The sequence below is a fragment of the Lepeophtheirus salmonis genome, chromosome 5, assembly GCF_016086655.4.
Source record: "Lepeophtheirus salmonis chromosome 5, UVic_Lsal_1.4, whole genome shotgun sequence".
Classification (NCBI taxonomy): domain Eukaryota; kingdom Metazoa; phylum Arthropoda; class Copepoda; order Siphonostomatoida; family Caligidae; genus Lepeophtheirus; species Lepeophtheirus salmonis.
In genome coordinates this window covers 5,736,450-5,762,129 of record NC_052135.2, presented here as the reverse complement: position 1 = coordinate 5,762,129, position 25,680 = coordinate 5,736,450, and the positions used below count along the sequence as shown (strand labels likewise).

General features: G+C 30.7%; 1 protein-coding gene across 1 annotated transcript in view; it reads left to right on the top strand.

The window, feature by feature from the left end:
• Nucleotides 1-25,680, top strand: part of LOC121118963 (thyrotropin-releasing hormone receptor-like) — a 298,046-nt gene that overhangs the window by 142,433 nt on the left and 129,933 nt on the right. The window contains exon 2 of the mRNA XM_040713570.2: nt 4,895-5,137. Coding sequence (XP_040569504.2) covers nt 4,895-5,137 — 243 coding nt within the window. The remainder of the gene's footprint in view (nt 1-4,894; nt 5,138-25,680) is intronic.

Genomic DNA, 25,680 nt, shown 5'->3' with positions numbered 1-25,680 from the left:
TTACTTTTGAAATACTCTTCACTACAACTATTAAGATTTTTGGAAAAGAGCAAATATTTCACTCAATTCAGTAAAATTTTATGTACTAACTGAATACTTAAAATGAATCTCATAGTCACTTAACAAATTATTTTAATGAAACATCCCTTTGGATAGAAAGAAGCTTGAGTTGATGTTATAATTTGTAAATACTCACGACAATATTTTTTCAATAACTTGACCATGATATGAAATTAATCTAATAAACAAATAGCATTTTATTTATTATAAATCCCAAGTGCAAGCAAAATTGATATCAATATGAAAACATATCGATCATTTGCCTTTGTTTACTAAAGAAAATGTAATAAATTAATCATTGACGTTGTATAATTGAATAAAACACATCTAAAGGGCGGATATATTATTCAAAATCATCAATTGACACATCAAATTCATTTGCTAATTTTTTGTTGTAGGTGAATGATGAAACCTATGATAATTGACGTTTGCTGATAAGATAATTATAATTAATTATATTTATAGAAATATAATCTGAATTTTGATTAGAAAAAATATTATTAACTTTAAATAATCTTATATTATGAGGAATTTTTAGACGGCTGACAAATACGTTTCGTGTCACTGATCAACAAACAAAGAAACAAAAACGTTATATGTAAGGGCACGGTAAAATTAATAAATGATTATTAAAATATCTCAAATGAATAAAATACTATTCATCCAAAATTTATCAAATTTAGTAAAACACATGATCGGAAAAGTCTCAGGCTTAACAATGAAAAATATTTTTTTTTCGTTCAAAATTGCTTTTTTTTTTTTTTTTTTAAATCATTATTACTATTTTGTTTGCATAGTTTCCATAACACTTTTTCCGATCAATAAGCACTGTATAGTTAAAACACAAAATTGTTTTGACTCATTATTTTGAAAATAACAAAAGTGGAATCATACTTAGCCCAATAACTCACGAACTAAAGAATAGACGGACATGAGATTGGGACAGATGTCTTTTGAAAGTGAGTACTAGCTGAAAATGAGATCAATTACAAAAAAAAGTAGTGCCACATATGAGTGAAAGGCCAGGACTTTTTAGCCATGTAGAATTTATACAGGGTGTCCACGATAAATTGGAACTACTTTAAACTTCATCCAGATCCATAATATGGATATTCGGGGTTAAATCATACTAATATAAAAGGTTGCGTGAATAATACACTATAACTTCCACCACAATTGTTTTGACAACAAACAATAATCATCATGGAACAAGCAAGGAGAGACGCCATCCTCGAATTGGCTCTCGCGGGACACAATCCCTCTGCTATCTACAAGCTTCTTAACTACCCCAAGACCACGGTGTATCGGGTCTTCAATGCCTGGGAGGTTGAGGGGAAGGTCTGCCACAAGGCCCACAACATGAGAAGTGACCGAATCCACACTCCCCGCTTCCTTGAAGGCCTCCGGAAGTCCATCAAAGGTTCACCGGGGACTTTCTTGTCCAGGTTGACCAAGAATCGTAGAGTGAACAAGCAGCAGGTCTCCAAGGCTGTGAACGAGGTACCTCAGGTACAGGTCATACCGAATGGCCAAACAGCGCATCCTCACGGCATCCATGAAGGCCACCAGGCTCACCAACGGAAAATGTCTCCTCAATGACCTGAAGAGCCATGGAGGAAGAATCATCTTCTTCTCCGACGAGAAGAACTGGACTGTCGACAGAAGCTACAACGTCCAGAATGACAGGTGGCTTGCCAAGGAGAGAGAAGAGGTCCCTGCGGTCTTCACCAAAAAGTTCCCGGCTCCGTGATGACCCTGGGTGTCATCTGCAGCACCGGTGAGGTGATGCCTCCTTTCTTATTCAATCCCAAGGAAAGGGTTAACGCGATAAAGTACTGCGAAGTCATGGAGGAGTTCGTCATCCCCTGGATGAAGGATACGGCCGCTGGGAGGGAGCTCATATTCCAACAAGACTCAGCGCCCGCACACATCGCCATGAGGACCACTAAACTCTTCAAATCCAACGACATCACTTTCTGGGATCGCAACACCTGGCCCTCCAACTCACCCGACCTCAATCCGTGTGATTACTACTGGTAGGGGAAGTTGGAGAGGGAGGTTTGCAAGGTCAGCCACAAGAGCATCGCAGCCCTGAAGGGATCTATTAAGAGGGAGTGGAATGCTGTCGATTCCGCGGAAGTCATCAGGGCATGCAAATTTTTAGGGGCAGGATGGAGAAGATGGTGGCTGCTGAGGGAGGACATGTTGAATAAATTTATTGTTTAATATCAAGTCTAACTTTTTCATATTAACGAATACACTCCAAATTCCATTTTTTATCAAGCAGGTTGAATTTTAAGATAGTTCCAATTTATCGTGGACACCCTGTATGCAGATTATGCAAGCTTCAAATTTTATTATAACCGAGTTATTTGATTGGTTTTTCAGATAAGAAGTCGAATATTCTTTTTTAAACCCTCGTGCATACCACCCTTTAAATAGTCGCATCTTCTGAGCCTTTTGTTCAACTTCAATAAACAAAGTCTTTCTGAGGAAGAAAAATATGTAAGATTATCGTTATATTTCGTATTTATATTCGGACATTTTGCAGCCATGATCTTACATATATTATTAAAATTGACAGCAAATTTGTTTGTTTTGTTAATCTAGTTTTAATTTGGTAAATTTGGATTCCTTGGAACTCTATGTATCACCTACATGAATGTGGGAATATATATTTTTTGTGGGTTATAAATATGTTTTAATTTTTATTTGAATTAAATAATAAATTTCACAAGTCAATTATTAATATACATTCAGATTTGGAAATAATAAAATGCACTCATAGTCAACATTATCACTGATACCAATTTTTAATATATAAAATACTTCGTATATATGAAACATAAAGTAAAAAAATCCAAAAAAGTCAACTTTTTTTTTTCCTTTTTGGGTATCAACTGCATAGGAATTCATGATTTTGATGGAAAAAATTGGAAAATATTTTTATTGGGATACAAAAATATAGAACTCCAAATCTTAGGAACCAATCAAACAATTCGGGGGAAAAACTTACATATTCAATTTACTTGTAAATGTTTATATGTATAACAAATGTTAGCAAATTTTGATTTGCAGATTTACCAAGAGTAGAAAGGAGGATTAGGTATATTTTGTTATATGTTTGTTTCCAGCCAGTACCGCATAAAGGTGGAAAAAATAAAAAGGTCGAATTGTCTCCCTTCAAGGATTTTAAACTTTTCTAAGAATATAATTAGTTTTTACATATTGGATGATCAATATTATTTAAAGACAAGTTAAAATAATTAGATCCTACAACTATTTTGTAGAATATAATAAATTATTGTTAGAAAAGCAATCAGAGCACTTGGGTTTATTAAAAGAAGTTTTAAAACTAAAAATATGAAACTGATGAAGAACCTTTATGAAACAAATGTTATGCCTTTTTAAGCTATGCTTCTCATTTGTGGAATTCAATGTATAGAAAGGAAATCAAAGCTCTTGAAAATATAAAGAACCACTTTATTAAGATAGTATACGGAAATGTGTGTTAAAAAGGCTAGTTTTTGTAAAAATAAAATCTCTGAAATTGAAAGTTTTAATATTTTGTGCCATTGTTTAGTTTATTTATTCACTATCAATTTTTTAGATGAAACGTATGCTAAGAATAAATTTATAAATAACATAATAAACAATAATATTTTTTAAGATGTTTTACATTTCCTAGATAATTAATTATAAAAAAAAGGTTTATTTTTTATTCATTTTTTTAAGTATTTCTCTAAATGAATAAAGTCATGAAAAAAATCCGTATCATTATTTTTTTTTTCATTTTTAAGAACATTAAAAACATAACGAAAATTTTCAATTTTTGTATTAGTACACAGTAAGGACTCAAAACTTGTAGTAGCATGACATAATCTCCAAACAATTGATTGTTATGGAATTATTAAAAACATTTTTCTCCTAGTCGCATAGACTTTGAAGTCTACAAGGTTGAGGTCGGGCAGGAGGAGGGCCAAAAATTGGCAGGCCAGAAGTCAGCCATATTGTTTCTGTACAAGTTTTGGTTCTTCTTGGCTGTATGGGATTGTAATGGACTTTTCGATGTTTTAAGATGATGTCAACAAACTCTGCAGTCTTCACAGCACTAGCAACAACCCAGAGGAGTTACTACAGGAGTTGCATCTTTGTTATTTCTCTTACATTTTTAGACTTAGAAAAACAAAACGTGTTATTTTTTAATTGTAATTGAAAATTACGGGGATGAAACTGTAATTAAATGCTACTGTAATGTTCTTTTCCCCACTCGATTTTTCAATAATTTTTTCTCAAATATGAGGTCACATACTACGAATACAGTGCTGGTTTTGGAAAGGCTTGTTCTAGTCTTACACTTTAACATTAAAAGTGGACTCCCTGTGGGTTGTACTCCTAGATACCTCAATATTATGATTAAAATCTACTGCAATTCTTTAGACCCCACAAAGTATTTCAATAACTATTTCTCCAATATGACGTCACTAAGCGTCTATTATGTCATATCTGACGTCAGGAAAAATGCTATATACAAACTACAAACTACAAATATCGTACTGATTTTAGAGAGGGGCATTGGAACTATTTGTTTCAGGACTCCCGCTTTAATATTAAAAATAGAGTCCCAAGGATTAGGCATATTCTAAATATAAAGGCCCTTCTATTTTTCTCTTATTTCTGGCCCACCCATAGTATAACCGACACTATGCATATAATACGAAATAGTGCAATTATACACAGTATTGTTTAAGTTATTACTGAATTTTAAATGAATAAATAACGAACTAATGCATATATAAAAAGATTAATAACGTATATTCTTTTTTTTTTGTAGGGCTATGGAGAAATAACTACCTGTAGTTTTCGTCTACGTAGGGATTCAACCGAATATTTCATTATGTTCTTTACGGATATAATACTGTTTTACGTTCTACCCCTTGTACTATCAGTAGTTTTATATTCGCTCATTGCAAAAATGTTGCTACCCAGTACAAGAAGTAGATATCTTGGAGGAGTTTGTGGAAATGAAAGCATCATGTGTGAGGCCGCTATTAAGAGTAATCAATCGAGAGTACAGGTAAGATTAGTACTGATTATGTAGTCAAATACACATGACTGTATAAATTTTTCTTCTCTTCTATTTTTTTTCTTATATTGTATAATGAACAAAACAAATATTTATTTATTTTGGCGATTCATGATTTGGTATAAGTCTAAATCAAATATAAATGAAAGAATCAAAAATTAAAGCAGCTTTGTACCATATAATATTTCAAGTGCAAAAAATGTACTTATTAGGGCTGTGTGTTTAACGTCCGGCACGACTTGTCTGCAGATGCATAGCACTTGTACTACTGCAATACTCTATAGGATTTTAAACGATAATTACGACTGAAATCACTATGAAAATTCAATCTCAAAGTAAAGTTTATATGCCAAGAAAATGAAAAAGGGAGTAATTTGAATTTTCTACATAAATTTAACTTGCTCTAAGTGTTTAAAATTTGAGATACTGTCAGATTTGTCTAAATAGGATTTAAATTCAAAAATCTACTACACTATAATATTATAGTTGCACATATGTTTGTATGTCCGCTAATAAAAACCATAAGGTATTTTCTTTCAAAAATAGAGACAGATATATACTTTAGACATAAATAATGGTTGTTCAGAATTCTTAGTTACGTACCTAGAACTATTTTTCATTCTGATCAGACCAGATTCCTGGGTTCTGGAAGGCAAATTTGTCTTTTCACTAATAAGTTGATTTTTTTCATAAAAAAAAGATCGTGTCTTAGAAATTTTTTAAGGTCTGTGTTGTAGATTCGAAAATGCACAAAAAAAAAACAATTATTGTACAAATGGAATTAGGGAGAACAAATTGAATTAAATGCGAATTAAAAAAGGGAATTACGAAGAGGATTAACGAGTTTGTCTTAGTATGTATGTTGTCTATCGACAAGTTTGACTAAATTCTGGAGTTATTTAAAGTATTAATCAAATAAATCGAAATAAAATATATAATAATGGTACGTCCGAGTACGATATATAATTGGTCAATTTTTGGTGGAGGATTGGGCATTGTAGAACGATGCCTTATTGCCCTAAAAATCTTCGGTATTGCCCGCATCGTTTTTCGTGTAGTCTTTAAGGAAGAGGTCGAGTTTTTTTAAGGCGATAGGGCAGAGATACAATGGAAAAAGATGGTCTCTTTGCCCTATCAGCTGATTGGTTAATTTTTACTCTTCCTTATCATTTGATTGGCTTACAAAATCAAAGACTTGATAGAAAATTAAATATGAAGATCTGTTTGAGAAAAAATTAAAGAGTTTATAGAAAATTAAATAAAGATGTATGCCAGGCAACAGTGTGCAAAAGTCCTTATACTGCAAGTCCGAGTCGAGTCTCAAGTATTTACTTATGCATTCAAATGAATGAATATTTTTATCGAGTCCAGTTTCTAGTCCTGAGAAAATAAAAGATACTTTTTAAGAGTACATGAAGTTATATGCAATTTATTAATTGAAATGACTTTCGAGTCCAAGTCGAGTCGTTATTATAAACTTTTGAGTCCTATTCAAGATATGAGTTTTCATTATGTAATCAAGTTATGTCTCAAGTCTCTAAAATAGAGAATCGAGTCAAAATCTGTCCCTATGTTTTGAGTTGTAGAGTATTAAAAAAATCTTTAAGACTTTCAAAAATGAACAAAACTGGATGCTAAGAATCAAATTTAATTTTTATATCAGAACAGGTCAACTTGAATTGACTGGTTTCGAATTCAGTTGAAGAGGAATAACAGTTGAATAACTGATATAAAAAAAATGTAGGTTAAATAAATAAATAAAAATTAATTTCAATATACAAAAATAAATTTAATGGACCATCTGGATATCATCATACAATTATTCAATATTCCCATTCTATGAAGAAAAATATAATTGAAAAATTGATAAAAAGTATGATTTAAGAGTAAGAAATTCAAAATTGCTAAGAAATATATAATAAATGATTAGAAAATCGATAGTTGCTTCCATTGGACAAGAGATCCAATATCTCTGATCAAAATTGTATTTATATTTCTATGAATTGTATGATGAGAAATTCTTTATAGATGTTGGTGTCTGCTGTCGTTGCCTTTATTTAGCAATAAAGTAATTCTTCCTCAATTAAATTATCTTGACTACCGTAGAAAGAAATGTGTGGTAACTTTCTTTAAACTTCTTCGAAATTACTGTCATACAAAGAACATTATTTAAGTTGATAATTCTTCACTAAGTATTTTATAATAATTCATATATATTCATATTCTCTTGAAAGACCTTTATCCAAAACGATATCACCTCTTCCATTTTATTTGCAATTTAGCCCTTGGTCGGTAAAGATACATATTCTGAGGGCTAAACTTCTTTTACATTACCATCTAAATTAGGATAAGATCCTGTGAAAAAACTTTCTGAAGAAACAGGAAAAGTGAGTCAAGGAGACAAATAAGTGAATTCCTCTTTGCAAACGAAAGTTTATCATAAATACATGCAATGAATCCCAAATTTAGAGTCTTTTGGTAGAATAATTAATTAAATTACTACCCATAATCTGATGAAACCAAAGAATTTTCTTAGCCACATAGGAATCGCAAGTCTAGAACCATAGAGCAGTTGATATTTCCCTAACGGATAACATGATGAGTTGAAGCGGTGCACCGCTGGTGACTTGACACTATACGTTGGTTAAGATTAAATATCTAGATAGAGGAACGAACTGTTAATAAAGGATCCTATATTGGAAAAATCCATTGTCTTGATATCTCACTCTATTTCTTCCGGAGACAGAGTCAGTGAGAGGAACACAGGCAATAGAAACAGGGCAATAGAGTTGAGGCAAAGTAGAGCTATAAATAAAATGCTTAAAAATGTGGATGTATTAATGGATAACGTTTAACTTTTATAATATCCTTTATATTGATTTAAAAATGTATGTTCAATATCCAACACTAAGCTTGATTCCAAGTTTTTAACATTTTCCATTTTTAAATATTTAAAATTATTGAGAATCCATAAAATACCCATAATTTACTTTTCGTGAGGTTCTTGTCACATATCACAACTTTATATTTTATTTATACTTAGCCAGTGCAAATTCATCAACCTATAGAAGGAGCATTCAAAAATATAATTTATGTCCTACATGATAGGCATGTACATAAGTTATTTAAAAATATTTTCTACAAAAGTAGCAATGTTTCCTGTCCTCTTGGTAGAACTTACTCACCACCACAGCCCAATAGTGATTGTAAGAACACGGTATTTTAAGCATTCTTCGAATATTTTAAATATTGTTTTTTTGTCAACCTTAACAAATAAACGTGTCAATTCTATTTTGTTGTGTACCAAAATGCCCATATTATACATATATATTAAAAGGTCTATATCATAACTTTATAATCAGGGCCTGAGGCCCTGGAGTAACTGACCCAGCCCCGGAGCTGGATATAATTTTGTTAAAATAAAATTTTAGCGTCATTCGATTAATATATTTAGAAAGGGTGTTAGAAAATACTTTTTATTCTTCTGTTAATAATATATAAATATATAGATACAGGAGAATAGTTCATGTCCAAGAACACTGGAGCTTTTTGTTCAAGTTGATAATCCGTACTGGGTTTTTTACTATCCAAAGCTCTTCTCATTACAAATTACTTCTTAAAGACAGAAACTGTAAGCATTAGTAGTACTTATACCCAAGAGAGACAAAGACTAACAATGAGGGTTTGCTCAGGGGTTATAAGTGTTAGTCCTGGCTGGACTCAGAGTAAAATTGCGGATGGACTTCGAAGTAATTCCAGACTATGTGTACACGCAACATACATAGTTGCATTGCAGCTGATCTAATAAAATGACGTTTCATTAGATAAGATACAATCAGTTGTGAGGAAGGAGGAGGGAGAAAGGAAATAGACGAGGACATGGCAAGAATTACTACGATATCCATCCTCAATTGTAATCTGGTTTCAACAAAGACTAACAGTTTTAGCTCTAACACAAAAAATCAAGCTTACTTTTTGTCTTTTATGACCACATGCAAATACTATATCCGGTTATATATCAATGAAATCTTGTATGCAGTAAAAAAGGAAGTTCATTTCTCAGGAGTTAAATGATAATTACTACAGCTTAGGAAAATAAAAATTCCCTCTTAAAATTTCTCAACTCCTTAAAATAGGGAAACTTAATAAATCCACCCAATATTCATCATCATCTATATTTAGCTCAAGCCCGCTCACCGGCGCAAGTTAAAATACAAAAATGAATCAATATTGATTTCAGTCTAAAAATAGAAGAAACTTTGTTTCCTATAGGTACTAGTTATATATCATTTACTTCAGACACCGGAGAGCTCCAAATTATTTCCTAAATGCTTTTATAATTAAAAATAGCCTTAAGTTTATTTATCCCTATTGTAGTATATCATTGTTAGATCATTTAATAGGATATTTATCATAATAGAAGAAAAAAGGTACTTAAAGTTCTACCCATTTTAATATAATATTATTTTTGTAGTTTTAGTGCCCTATACATTTAAATTCGAAAATGTATGATTTTATTATAGGTAGACACAATACTAAAGGACATAGATTATCATTATTTATTTTTGACATAAATGTATATTTGATCAAAATGCTTCCCTTTTAAGCAAACTACAATATCTTTTATTTGAATTTAATATTCCTATAAATGTACTTTTTTTTTTTAAGTTACTGGGAAGTAATTTTTTCCTTTGACTATTAGTCATAACATTAATAAAAAATAAAGTATTATTATGATGTGTAAAAAACATATGCATTAAAATCAAATAAAAGTGTAATATAAATAATAATATACAACGGTATAATATGTTATCTTCCCAAGAATGAGGACGGCTTCAGAAAATTAAATTATATATTCATGTAGCAACTACAAAAAACAGGACCTCTTCCATTATAGTATTATTTCCATCTATGGATGTAACTACAGTTGCATCTAATTTTAATTACTGCGTGGAAACTTGAAAAACACATGGAAAGAAAAAAGAAAGTAGCTTGATATTCCTTAATTACAAATTCTACAAAAATCTTTATTAATCCTTTTCTGATACATAAACAAAACCGAATTTATTTATTCCATTCGGCCACCATTGGCCTCACAGGTGGTGACAAGTCTCTTGCAAAAAGAAGTGGACGTATTGCAAATTAAGTTCGGGTCAATGGTAGCCCTCTCCCCGTCGACTTATGCCTTCATTACTTCGAAGTTCGGTTGACGGCTGCTACAAGCCCTCCCTTCAATGTGGCACCAGAAAAAAAGTCGACGAGATTGACATCCGGACTGTATCTGCCCACATTCTCTTGTACCAGAAGGCAATGTTGTTATCCAAAAAAGTCTGGGTAATTTTCGCAGAGTGAGGGCCCCCATCTTACTGAAAGACAACGTTGCCATCATATAAATTAGCCTGGACCCAGGGGAGCAGGTTGGCCTTGAAAACGTGTATATACATGGATGCTGCGAGCCCGTAACACTTCAGGAACTAGATCAGGGGTACTGCAATGCTGTTGGATGCCAATTATGATTTTTTCCGGAGCTTTCTATGGTCTCATTGTAGTTTAGCCTTTTCTTAGCATTATAAGTTATCTTACAAGCCTTTCTCGCCAGCATGGCTACCTCTGTTGGATTGTGACCCGCGCGAAGAAGAGTTGATGCCCTAAGCATTGAATCTCGCTACGATAACATTTTTCGTCTGATTTAAAACATTCAAAAAGGTGCAAGTCCTTGAGATATGTGGGTACCTATACAATTACAGACAGTTTTAATTTTCTCACACAGAATATCTCCAATCAATAAAATGCAAGTGTGTAAGTTTCAACTTTCCACCCGGTATAACGCGTCGTTTAATAGTCAATCCGAACAATTTTGTTGTTGTTTTTCCAAAGCTGTTTCCATAATTCTCTAATTCTTGAAGAGATCACATCTCTCATTCACCTCGTTCAACTCGGCATCTTAGCTTGATACGGAGTTGGTTTTATGTATATTTTCTTGCTCTTATAGCTGCTAACAGTTACTGTAACAAAACGTCAAAATAGCTAAGCTGTTTTTTCCAAAAGACTATTCAAATTGTCATGGTGACGATGTCTTTTTCCGTCTCCTTTTTAGCATACAGGCTGGTGATATTTTATACAACTCTAGATATAATAGTGCCTTAGAATACAAACGTTCATGGCCAGCTTATGTTCAACAGTATGTAAAAATATTTTTTTTAATTCTCTTATTATGATGATGTCTTTGATCAATGTAATATATAATTTCCTACTTAAAAAATCTTTTACTTACTAGTTAAAAAATTACTTTTTAAGATATTTATTTTACTGAAGATTATTTTTGGAGTAAAACAAACAACAATTCTTCTAGATGGGCCTAAGAAAAAAAAATCCATTTTGTTTTTAGAATACAAAAATATAATGTGTAAAATAAATTGTTTTGAGTGTTTTCCACTTTATTCCGAAAATAAAATAAAAATGCTGGTCCAGCTCGAAGTTTTCCATTATTTTATAGACATTTTCGATAACTGGTCTGGCAGATCGTGCCTCATGTTTGACGTCCATATTACAGAACGTAATTGTTGGAACCATATCTTTATTGTTGTATTCGATACTGGATTGGGTCTATAAACAAGCCAATTTTTTAGCTCCTTGCTCCACCTTTTCACCTTCTCCATAGGCTCAAAGTGATACTGAAAAATGTATCAAATTTTCTACTTTTTTACTTCCATTTTGAAACGCTTTAACAAAAAATCTAGCTTCAACAAACACAACCCTGTAAATGAACTTTTTTAGCCTTTCAACCTTTAAGCCTTTTTTATGCAATGTATAAATCGTAAGTAGTAAAGGCATCCATCGATAAACGCTCAGAATTTTTTACTTGACCAAATGTATATTAATAAATTAAATATCATTTTCGGGTCATTTGATAAAAATGTTTATGACTAATTGTCCTAGAACCCAATAGGCATATCTTTATTGTTAATAATGACAAAAAAAAAAATTTAACTTATTAAAATACAGTCACTAAACAAGTCTGTCAAAGACAGTATGGAAAAAACCGAAAAAATATTGTGTTCCCTTCCCCACTTTTTATAATTTAAGGTTTAACTATACTTGATTAAAATGATACACAATACCAAAATACGTTTCTTGGTACAGTAATGCATCTATCTTTTAAATTAATAGCCTGCTGATGAAAGTTATTATATAATACAACACATTATCTAATTATATAAATAACACTATTACATTCTTATCTCATAATTTATGATTAAACTTCCATATAATATATTTTTCAATATTTATAGCCATTTCGTACCGAGCAAAATGTTTAGTCAATATAATACCATATTGTAGGATAATAAAAGTAGCACCGCTGTATATATAAGTCATATGATACTTTTAGTTAATGATATTAGGTTATTTCTTGTTATATCATAAATAATACTTTGCCAAAACGTAATCTTAATAAAATCCATAAAAGCTACATTCCTATTTAATCGTAAATTTGGCAAGGATGTCTTTCAAGAAATTATTTGGTGTCTCTTTGAATTAAGTTTCAAATACTAATATTAAATTTATTATATACAATGTTTCGAAGAAAAGAGTTACTTTCCAACATATTATGACAGAGAGCATCGAAAGCCGTACTTGTAAAAATAAATGCATTCAAAAAATATTTATAAGCAAAAGTATGATATATCATTTAAATAAATACTAGATATATTATATTATTTTAATAATTTTTCATTCCCAATAAATTGATTATTTAACACATACATTGACATTTAAACCAATTATTGAATGTTTATTATTTTCGGTAAGAAATATTATACGAAATCATTTTGCCATATTATGATTTATATTTTTACATCCTTGGTCTTAAAAGTAATTGAAACGGATTTGTTGCACCATTTTGTAATTATGTTGTGAAAGTCAGAGTTGGAGAACTAAAGAAAGCCTTAACATTTGGGACTTGCAATGACCTCAAAAGAAATCTGAGGACTCGAACTAGACTCCATATTTTAGGACTTTATATTGTATTTTTGTATTTGAAGTAATCGAACTTTTTCCCACCGCTGGTGAAAGCTTCCACAAACAAATTATCTATGTTTTGTGATTTTTTTCTTTGTGAAAGCCAAAATACAACTGTGTAAACCCTTTTTCCATTTTTTTTTCTTTTAAAAATTGAAAAAAATTATTTATATTGATGTAGGTAGGATACTTTTAAAATAATTTAACTTCTATAATTAAGCTTATACTGTATGGTCAAGTATTAATCCAGGTATTTAACGGGTTAATATCCATGTTAACAAAAGATTTGAATTCTAAACATCTTTTCATTTTGAAATATAGGATTGATCTTATCCATTGATACATATCCTTTATTTTATTTTATTTTTCAAGAGTAAAATTTAAATGGGAGATTTCTGAGGACATTTATTTACAAAATCATCTCAAAATAGTGCTTGGCTTAACTTTTATTCAATATGTAAGGCATCAACTCTAATAATTGCCTCAATACGAGGCCTAAGCCCCTTGCAGACCTTAACTATGTAGTCAGACTCGACCTTGGTCCACTCCTTCTTGATTGAACCCTCTAAAGACTGGCCACTCATGTGAGGAGTAGCACACACCCTGTCCTCCAGACACACCTAGATAGAATAGTCCAAAGGCGTCTGGAGAGGAAGGCAGTCACATGTTGAGGTCCCAAATGTTCGAAAAGTTGTATTTCAGGAAGGCCTGGGTATTAGCGACCCAATGACACGGAGTTCCGTCTTGCATGATGAAAAAGTTGTCCCCGAACTTTTCTTAGGCCCAAGGTAGAACTGTCTTATTCAGAAGTTCGATGTAAACATCCGTATTGAGCCACTCCTAATGGGAGAAAAAGTTCCATAACGTCCAAGACCATGGTTCCGCCTGGATTTTTGTTCTGAAAATATGTATAATTGAAACTGAGACACTGTCTGGATGTTCTGTTGTGATGTAGCGACTGGTCTACTTATTCAAATTGGCATCAACGGTATAAAACAAATCCCCATAAATGACCAAAACTTTCCCCAAATTTCGGTGACCTTGATTAAATTTAAAATCTTCTTTTTTCCTTCCAACCGTCCAAGGTTGCTTTATTCAGAGATGATATGTCCTATTATCTTCCTCCGTGATTTCGCACCAATGTCATTCTGGATTAAAAATAATATAATGTGGGCTGCTAGATAAGATCAACCCTGTATTTTGTGATATAATACGGGATCACCAGGAAAGAATGAATTAAGCTGTCTTTGTGTGTTGGTCAAAAGCAAATATAACTTTTGACTTCCTTCGTTCCTTCAACACTTTAAAATTTCTGGTTCATAGTAAACAAACAATGTTTCCTCACAATTCAACATAAATTTCAAGAATCGAACATCGCTCAAATTGAGTTTAACCCTAGCTAGGCAATACTTCTTTTGATACTATTGCTAAATTGATAATGTGGAACAAACATGCAATTCCATTTTTATAAAAAAAAAAGTTTTTCAGTTAAAACTCAAGAAGCAGTTATAATTATTACTATACCTAGTTTCATTGGTATGAATTTGATTTATTATTAATTTTAGCAAACTTTTGTGAAATATTGCACTTGTACCATTTTTTCTTCTATGATTGTTGTCCTTAATATTTATAATTAATTTTGATATTTTAACCACATAGAAACAATTAAAAAAAAAATCAGGATCTACAACTATCTTTCATACATGTATAAACATTTAAAGTGTTTCTGTTTATCAGTCTTCCAATTCCTTCATTATTATTTTAAATATTTATCATCTGTTCATTTTCTTTATATCGATGCACAAATACAACTGTCACTTAATGAGTTATATTTTGGCTTCTCATAAAAAAACAATATTACACAATTTGTAGATATATTTTCATCATAAAATTATCAAAAGTTTTCAGATAGCTCAAAAAGTTCTATAGTTTACACTATAGCATGTTCTTAGTAGTTTAAGTAATAAGGTATGATCAGTAGTGATGTAAACCGGGTGTATTTTTTAGCTAGCTCGCTTTTTTGGAGTTGGTCATCAGTGCAATTGATTTTCTTTTCTTCAGTTATTGTCCTTATTACTTCACGACTAGCTTATTTATTCACTCTCAACCTCGACTGATAAAGGGGAAGGGAAAAATTGTCCTTGGCAATTTCATTTTCCCCCTCTTCCCTTGTCACGGCTGATCTAATGAAACATCATGATATCAAATCTGCTCTCTAATTCAATGTAAGGAGCTTCGAGTGGGTCCTTAACGCAGTCGGAATTAGCATAGTTGATGGATTCTAAACAAAATTACACTAAACATTTCTATAACCAATACAACTTATTTACAACCGAAAATATTTGACTTTTGTATAGTTATAAGTTTCAATAGAAATTGATGCTGATATCTTAACGAATGAACACCCTCTTTCGACATTTATTTTGTATACATAGATTGAAGTTTCAATGTCGTTTTGAGATAATGGCTTATTACATTTTCTTCCTTTTATAATTTTTGTTTATCTGTTATTTTTAAATATTCCGAATGTGAATCCATTAGTTTCAATTGTACAAACCTGATAATTCATTCTTTTTCGTTCCGTTCCACGATAATCGATTTCGAATTCTTGTTACCCCCAAGTAGATGCAATCTCGATGAGTAATCTTGATTTATTTACTCCTAATAGGGTTATTTAGAATAACTTCTTATTTTGTTCGAGCAATCCATCATGTCAGACTATCCAAAACTTTTCACAAGGAAGACGTTCGTATAACCACCGCAAATACCAATTATAGCATGGTCGTAGTAGTTTAAATAGAAATGTGTTATTATGAGGTGTGAAGGAATAGAACTCTTGTTTTCTTTGTATCTCTCGTAGATCCTCAAGAAGAAGAACTACAAGATTTAATATTCTAAGTATATTTAATAATAATAGATTTTGTTATCACAACACATTTATTTTGTAAAGAAGGATAAAAATATCCACACATTAAACTTTCTAAAGAAACATTAAATGCAGAATCTATTAAAAACTAACATTAAAATAAATTGATATTATTTAAGTTGAGTTGTTTGTAATGAAAAACACAAAAACAATGAGCATCAGGAGAAGGCGAGAACTATACTTATGGTAAACTTGAATTAAGACCATCCTTCATATCAGCTGCCTGTTATATAATTTGGGAGGAAGATAATGCATTGCTGTTATAAAATGGAGATATTCTTTTAAAATCAGATTAAAATAGGGAAAATATTGTAACTATCTTATAATTTCATTATGCATTATTTTAAGTTTACACCAAAAATAGGCAATAATGCATATATTAGAAGGAAAAGTTAAATCCACGACAATCTATCAAATAATGAAGAAAAGAAGAAGAAATAGGACATGCTACATGAGTTTACATCTTATATTAAACGTATCAAATTGAGTATGTGCAAATGTGAAGAAGCAGTATAAAAATACTTTTTGTGAGAAATTATTTTTAATACAATTTACTTTTTTCACAAGATACTTTTTCTTTAAATTCTATATTTAATATTTTTCGATTCATTAATTGGGAGCACCACTATTTAGGATTATATTTGAACACTAATAATACAATATATAGTCATTTCTTTTAGTCACTTTTGATTTTATATGCGATAAGTTGGGATATAAAGAGAAAAAAATAATAAATCAAACACAAATTGTGAGTAGATCATGTAAACTACCGAGACATATAAATTGTTAATTGACATAACAAAATATAAATTAGATAGGATTTTTAGATGAGATTTGAGATGGCGTCCCCTTCCAATTATCGGCAGTTGTCCATCGGAGCAGATTTAGCTAGGGGTTGAGTAGAGCCTTGTTTTCCTATCTCATACTATCACAGTAGAACGACGGAATACTTCTTTGACTTAATCAATAACTCAGAAATAATATGAATAATCTTTTTTATTAATATAACAAAATTTGACTCCGAGTTATTCATATTAACATAAACTCAAATATATATCCGCAATTTATTTATGTCTAAAAACCCGTCACCGGGAGCACTTTATATAGTGCTCCCTGTTTCATATACCAATACAGTATTTTAAAAAAAGACGCTAATTTAAAACTACCACTGTATAAGATAAAATTAATTCTTGGTGGTGTTTCGTTCAACTCATATTAAAACAGAAAAAATATGGAAGTACTGTACATAAAATGTAAAAAAAAATGAATTTGACTCTTGCTTCCCTCAATCTAAAGTGATGTTTCATTAAGGAAATACAGGGTATTTCAGTATGTTACCATAAGATACAATTTGACTAATCAGTGAGTTAATAGAATTTGACTGAAGTTAGTAACCATTTTTTTTTTTAATCTGCTAATTGTCGTAAAAAGTTTTTAAAAAGGAGTATTAATTCAACTTAAGAACAATCTAGCTAGTAATTATATGTTATTTATGTATTATAATTTACGCCACCGGGTGCATTGTATATAGCACGAGCTGATTTATATACCAATAGAGTATAGAGAAATAAAGGGAGTATAATTTACAAGGAGCACTTTATAAAATAAAATAAATCTCACGGGCATTTAGTTTTAAAAAGAAAAAAGAGATTTACTTTAAATAAAAATTTATGAAAAAATGAATGTGACATTAGATAAGGTTTAGTAGCCTTCTCTTGGCTCTTCAAATCAAATTAGATTTTGTTTTCTCAAGCTATTATTTTTATTCTTTAGGAATGAAAGTCTAAATATTGAGTGAGTAGCTACGTGTGAGTATGCTCATGAAAAATAGAGAGTCACATCCAGGATTCGTTGCGGAAGTTATCTTTTTTATTTTTATAGCAAAATTTGAATGTTTATCGATGCCTAATAAATCCGGGCATTGCCGGTACTAACTCCAGTAACTACTAAGTAATGACTCATTACAAAATAAAGTAAAAAAAGAAGATCCACTAGAGATTTACTTGTTTAAATTGAGTGACTGGATTCAATTTATTATCATGTATTTAATGTTATGATGGCCTTAACATCAAATTGCACGGATAATATCAACCAAATTCATACAAAAGATAATCTATCAAAAATGTTCACTTTTTACAATATATTAATTTTATTGGAATAAAAATAGATTTCTTGCTTAATTGTAATTTTTTAATCATGAACATTATCATGGTTATTTTTTAAAGAGTTAAAATAAGTAGAAAATGAAAAATGAAGTTTTCTCATTATTCTCTTTAAAATTCCTAGATCTTGGTATGATGGCTTTTACATATAATCCTTCTAACAAAAGTGAAATCCTGAACAGGAATATCTAAATTTGTCTCAAAGTTGTAGTTTTGATCATAATAAAATGAGTATCGAGTTTAAGTATAATACTGGTATCTAAAGCTTATGGCAAAAAATATATGTGGTGCGTCAACAAAGCAAGAATATCGAATGATTTTCTCAAAGTTTAGTCCGGGATTTTATTAAACACAGCTATATACTTCGTGCTATTGCTAAGAACCACATTCCTTCTACACCGTGGCATTTGAAAATATTATATTCGAGGGATTTTAAGATTAATATTTCTAGGATATGCAAAAATTTTGTACGTTCGAAAATTTCGGGATAAAAAGATAGAAAGTCCCTTTCATTATATTTCTTTATGACAGCAAAGAATGTACAACTAGTGTCAAATCTCGGCTGGCCTTATTTTTTATAATTTTACCTGTAACGACTGTTGAAAGGCTTTGAAATCCTCTATAGACGCTTTCGTGGATTTTCCGAGTGCATAATACGTACAGTTATTGAAAAATATTTGATGTTGCATCAGATTGACTTTACTTGAATCAGTTTGACCGTTAAAATTTTGATTCGGCTTCTTTTAAACATTTGACCAAAAGTTGAAATAAATTTGTATTCAATAGTTTTATGTTATGTAGCCATTTTTCATAAAATTTAAGGGCGATTTTTGGTTAAGCAAAAGGAAAAGTAGAACAATGGCTCATTGTCAAAGGGACTCTTCCCAATTTCTTCGTTGGGTCTCTAAGTTAATTTTGGTAAAGTATCCGGCAAAAAGTTAAAGTAGATTTATAAGAATATACTCTACAAAATCCACGTAAAACGATACGGAAAATAAGAAGAGTCCATTGTGCAATGAGGCATGGTTCTACTTTGTACGTTGCTCCAACAAAAATAGAACTATTATTTTGTAGATTCTGTGGCCCATTAAAATATTTCAAGGAGCAATGCAGCCCATTATGTTAAAAGGTTGGACATCCTTGCTTCAAACTATAATTAACAAAATCCTTGATTATCTCCACTCATCTTAATTTTTTTTTTTGAAAGTCTATGTACATAAATAACTAATTTGTAAGTGCGCCCGGAGAAAAAAAAGTATTGAGCCTTCTTTTAAATGTATTTTTCAATAGATTGCGTTGCTGTAATCAAAAAGCTGCGTGTAGTTATAAAAGATTAGTTTGTAAATAATCAGTTCAAACACATCATAATGAAGGCAAAAAGATCCAACATTGGCAGTTTACTACGCGCCGGGAGTACTACCTCCGAAATCCTGAAGACCCTAAAGTTTTAAAAATTGTGCACTTCTTTTAGAAAAAAAAAACATCATTATATTTGGGATTTAATCCGAGCCAAGGTTAAGAAGCTTGCCTTCTTTGGAGTCTTAGCACTCAAAAAAAAAAAAAAAAAAAAAAAAGAAAGCCTTGCAATTTTTTAAAAATCTTTCATGACCTAAAGGCAAATCTCCTTTTCCGATGGTCGTTTTTACTTCCCTTTAAAAAGAGCGACAAAGATTGTATTGTTCCTTGACCCTGGCATCTTAAAATGACTTTAATTAAACCAACAGACGAAGCTCAATTTATTTGTGATTACTTTTCAAATTTGTTTGAACTTTGAGAAAATTAGAAAAAAACAAGCTTTATCTTCCTTTATGTATATTTCGGATGGTAGGAAAAATATAACCCTCAATTTCAGATTTTTGCCAATTGTGTCAAATTTTTATAAACCATGCAAAGATTATGGGAAATTTTTTAACAATATAATGCATGCCTCTGTAGATTGCACGGCTGTCAAAATTCAGCAAATATTCTTCACCATCAACATCAAAGGTCTCGGAAATGGACCTTTCAATTTTGGATTATCCCAAAGAAAGAAGGAGTCTCCAAAGAAGTTTAAGGCCTTAGATTTTACTTTATTAAGCTCTAAGGCATTAATTGCTGATAGGCTTAGATCCTATGAGCTAATATACCCTTACGAGCAATTTTTATGGCATAAAACTGTCATGTTTACTAAATAGATGATATCAAAACAAAAACTCATTTTTTTCTAAAAAAGTGTTAAATTTCAAAACCTTAGAGCCGTTGAACTACCTTTTTCAAAATGATTCAAAGGTAGCCAATATTATCTGTAAACGATATTTTCCAACATTTAAAAAATAAGCTCCACCTTAATATTAATAATTTTCTCATTTTATTCCTCAATAAATAAAGGTGTTTGAGTATATTTTTGATTACTGTTCTATTCTTGGAGTTGAGCTAATTGATGAACGCCAGTAATAATATAAATTATCTTCTTGTAAGACGTGACTTATTGATGTTGGATAAATGGTATAATCTAATTAGTATTTTTTATAGAAGAAATGATAGACACTATTTTTTTTTCCAAATACTTTCTAATATAAAGAATAATCACTCAAATAATGTAATCCCAATAAATATATCCCTACAATAGACTTTCAAAAAAATATTTTATAGCATTAAGTAGTTGAAATTATAACTTATAGATGTAATTATTAAATTTTATATACAACATGTTCATAAATATATTTATGATTGATATGGAATAAAAATTGAAATAATTAATCAAAACTCAATCATGAATGTCATACATATATTGTCGATAGTAAAGTGATTTTGATTTTGAATAAAAAAATCATTTTATTTTTCTTACACAATGCTACTTATTTAATTCGTGAGTTCTAGAGGAAATATCAAACTTTTATTCTGTTTTTCAACAAAATGCATTCATTTTTCCGTATATAACAAGATAGGAGATATTTTTATTATGAGATTCAATGCATATGTTATGCCATAATACAGAAAAAAATTAAAACAAAAATACTTAAACTTAGAAGCAAGTGGATGTCAGAGCAAGGTTCAAATACAAACAACTCAGCTTTTCAACCTAAGTACATTTTCTTCTTTTTTTCGATAAACTAAATACCAAGATATATGGGGAAAAATACACTTTGCAATAGCAAAAATGGTACAAAAACAGTACATGCCAAGTTTATTAAAGTTTGATTTCCTCTTAATATGGCCTTATTTTTCCTCTGCTAGCCTTGTTGTCTTTAAAAAAAGGCTATACTTTTTTTCTATTTTTAATGTCGAAAGCTTTTGTAAGCGCTTGGTGTTGAAGATAAAGATACATTTTCCGAATATATTTTAAAGGCTAATCTTAAAAAATTCTGAAACTATTTTGAAAATGCTTGTATCATGCTTATAACTCGAGCTATCATTGGTAAAAGTTGGATATTGGTGCTCTTTATTCAGAGAATCATAGCTTCAAGACGGATGTATTCAAAAAGTTTAAAAGTATCAGCATGGTATAGCTGAAGTTCATAACTTTATTTAAATTTAAAAAAATCTACACAAAGATGCTCTATAAAGTTGTCCATTTGAGATTAGGCCACGACAATATTTAAAGAATAAAACTCACTTTGAATTGACCTCATAAGAAAAGTCCATATACTTAGACTTCCCTAGCTGGAAGAGAGAGAAGCAAAGAGAGGAAAACAAAGAGAAAAAGTGAGAAAAAACGATTGCGAAGTGTTTGGAAAGGTAACATAAAGTCCTTTTTGAGATCCCGAATTGGAGATCGGTGTTCATCAATGAAGAAGTGTTCATGTGCAGGATGGAATTCCTTGTAGACTGTCCATGGACGCTAGGTTTTTTACTTAGTGAAGGTCTGTTCCAGGCTCCGTCAAAAGTCCGTTTCTTGGAATCTTCCACTCAATACGGATCTGCAACAAGTCATCTTGTGTCGATGGTGCTTGAAATAAGGATACACGAACAGTTTAACTGAAACTAGTTATTCTTAGAATAAGTGTAAATGAAAAATCTATTTTCTAAGTTTTATCTTGGATGGATGTTCATGGATGGAGGAGTGTTGCGGAAATTGAACGAAATTTTTCTTTAACTTATCAATGTGGAGGCATCTAAGCATCACGGAAGAAGGAACCCTTGATATGTGGACAAAATTTTAAGATAACAGCTTTTACGTAAAAAGACAAGAAAGTCGGAGGATTCACTTCCATATCAACTTCTTTAGAACCTTTTCACAATAAAAAGACTTAACATATACATTGAATACTATTTTATGCCAATGATAAACAGTGATATTTGTATTTATTATTATAGTTATAAATTGTAAAACTTGGTTATTTAAGCCCCCCAAATGGCTAACATTAACAGTGCTGACATCACGTGACAACGCTCTAATCAGTTACTACGTATAAGCTCTCTTGTGAAATTTGTTTAAGTCTGAAGAAATTTAACTAGATGTACATAAATATTTTTATATTTACATAAATATAATATAATTTACGTGACTAGGACTTTCGTCTTTATTTTGGCTAGGAAGATCCCTCTTCAGCCCCAAACAATAATTCGCCAACATTGTGGGGTTACACTTTCCTTGATATCTTTTATCCATAAAATGAAAACCTTGGTGAAACCTTTCGCTGTGTTCATCACTAACATCTCCAAGATTTTTTTCGAAGAATTCTAAGTGAGAACTTAGGAATTGTATTTTTAGACTCATGATGCAACCCAAAAGCTTGTAAGATGCTAAAAGATCCTTAACAGTTTTTTTGTTGTTGTAAGACTTTAAATTTCCTAAGAACTGCAGAACCACTTTTTGTTAATAACAACCATGCTGCACACTCTTAGATTGATAGTTTTTCTTCAAATTCGCTACTCATTTTCTTATCTGTGGTACAACAAACCTTCTTTTATTTTTGCATTACTAACTTTTGTAAACTTTTCTTTCAGGTATTCATTACCCATTCTTGTCTTATGCTTTTATAAAAGTTTTCATTAAGCCCAATTTAATATGAAGTGGAGGAAAAAATGTCTTTTTTTGATCGACAGGAGAATATTTATTTATATTTTTATTCTACGGAATTAAAATTCTTTTAGGCCACTGCTTCTTTTTATAATGGTTGCTTCTTTTCCAGCTTTTCTATCAGCAATATTTAGTAATGCCAAGTTGTATACCAAGCAAAAGTGGTGTAGCTTTTTAGTCTCTACAGATTACCCATTCTTTTTTTAATATAAAGGATTTTTGGTAAAACTAGCCTCATACTTTCATGGGTTTCTTTCATGTCCACTGCATACACAATAAAAACAGAAGGAAGTATATTCCTGTTGTGAAGTGGTACAGCTTTGAGGCTTGTCTTGGAAGAGTAAATAAGTCAACGCCACTTATTTATGAAGCTCCGTCATTACGGCATTAATGCCATTACAATAAACAATGCCCTCTTCCAGTGCGAAATATTTTTGGAAATCTGAATCTTTTTTCCTATAAAAACTGATTCTAGTCTCTTTTTTCAGAAGATTTCAGTTCTTTAATCTTGTAGGTAAAATTTCGGAAGACTGTTTTGTTAGATGTAAATATCGAATGAGATAATTTACTTCTTCCTGGCATTTATTAAATGAGGTTTACTTTTTGATAGGAACAATTTGATGGGACTTACGTATAGTCATCTTCTATAAACTCACTGCAATGGGCAATTATTTCAATTTAATTCGGAGAAACAAGTATTGGATATTTTTCATTGTGAGGAATTGGTCTAAAAGCCAATTTCAAATTTGGATATATTACAGTGCATTTTGCATATTTTTTAATACCAGCTACTTTTCATGCAAAAATAACAATCCGTGCTATGGTTTGCTTGCTCTCTCCATGTCATAGGTAATGCAAAAGAGAGATGTCGAGAACCATTATTCATCCAAACAGTGATATTTTTGACGCAGGGTAAACAATATACATGAGAAGCCAGAGCTTTTATCCTGATCTCCAACATAAAAAAAAAATCGAAACATGTTTTGATTAATGGTGTAAAAACGTCGTTTCTGGCCATGGAACCCCAAATAGTTAAGCAGTTTCTTTCCATGTTGAGAAATTAAATAAACTTATTTTCACCAGCATTTAAGACAAGTGCCATTTTTGAAAATTTGAATTTATCACAATTTAAAAAATGGTGCCATTTGCTTTTAGGATTATAAGTAAACTTATCATTGGTAATCTGAAGTGGTCTAGATATCACATTTGATATAATTTAAACTCTTCAGGATTCGGAGTATAGCAATTTTTACTAATTTAAGGACGTAGTAATATATATTTATATATTTAGAGCAAACGAATTCACACTTTCGGAATATTGATGTTTCGAAAAAGGTTAGCCAAGAAATTTAGTATGACGAAATATTGACAGTGTAAACTCTCGAGGAAAAGCTTATTAAGTTCCAGACAAATTCATACATTAGGCATAACAATCACACTGTTGATTAAATTGATTACAAATTATCAAAATTAATTTTTATTTGGAAAGATATATTAAATAAATATACTTTAAAATTATATATTGTCTTAATACATTATACAAGATTATGAAAAATAAGATTTTCTAGATACTTTGGAAAAGTGATAAATCCGTATCAAAGCAACATTTTTGTTCATATCAAAGATATGCTCTAATCTAAATTTATTTTTTCAGGTTGATAAATGAAGCTTATATTAATTTCAAATTATATAAGATATTTTTATATTCATTTAAGCAGTTACATACTAATTACAATTTTTAGAAATGTACACATTATACTAAATATATTTGGCACTTAATATATGAAACTATGATTAGAGGTGATGTATGCAAATAATCAAAGTCATTTAAGCAAAACAAAAGTTCAGTAAATGAAAATTCAAAACAAAAATTAACTTTTCTTCAGGACTATGATAATCCCTCATCTAAGACATTCATTCATTATGTTTTGATTTCATAGATCCATGAACTCATCCATCCTTATTTCAAGCTCCATAGACACAAAATGACTCGTTACAGATCAGAAGTGAGTGAGGAATTCCAAAAGACAGACTTTCGATGGATCTTCAACAAAAAACGCTTACATAAGCTTTGAACCATAATAATAGCTAAAAATAGAAAAAACTAGATAAAAAATAAGGCCATATTTGGAATTAGGGGATCAAACTCTATTAAATTGAGACATGCTGTTCATATACCTTAAAATTGTGATTTTGTTGTACAGTGATATCAATCAAACTTATCAAAACTTAACATAATTAACATGATAATACAAATTGGTATTAAAAAAAATATATCAATGTAATCATTAATATCCAGACATGAAGATCGATGGAAAAAATAAGGTGATAATATATGAATGATACCATTGTACAAGCTCCACTGATTAAAATGTCTAGCCTCTTCTGCCTTCAATGCTGCCCTACCTCAATCAACTATTTTGAC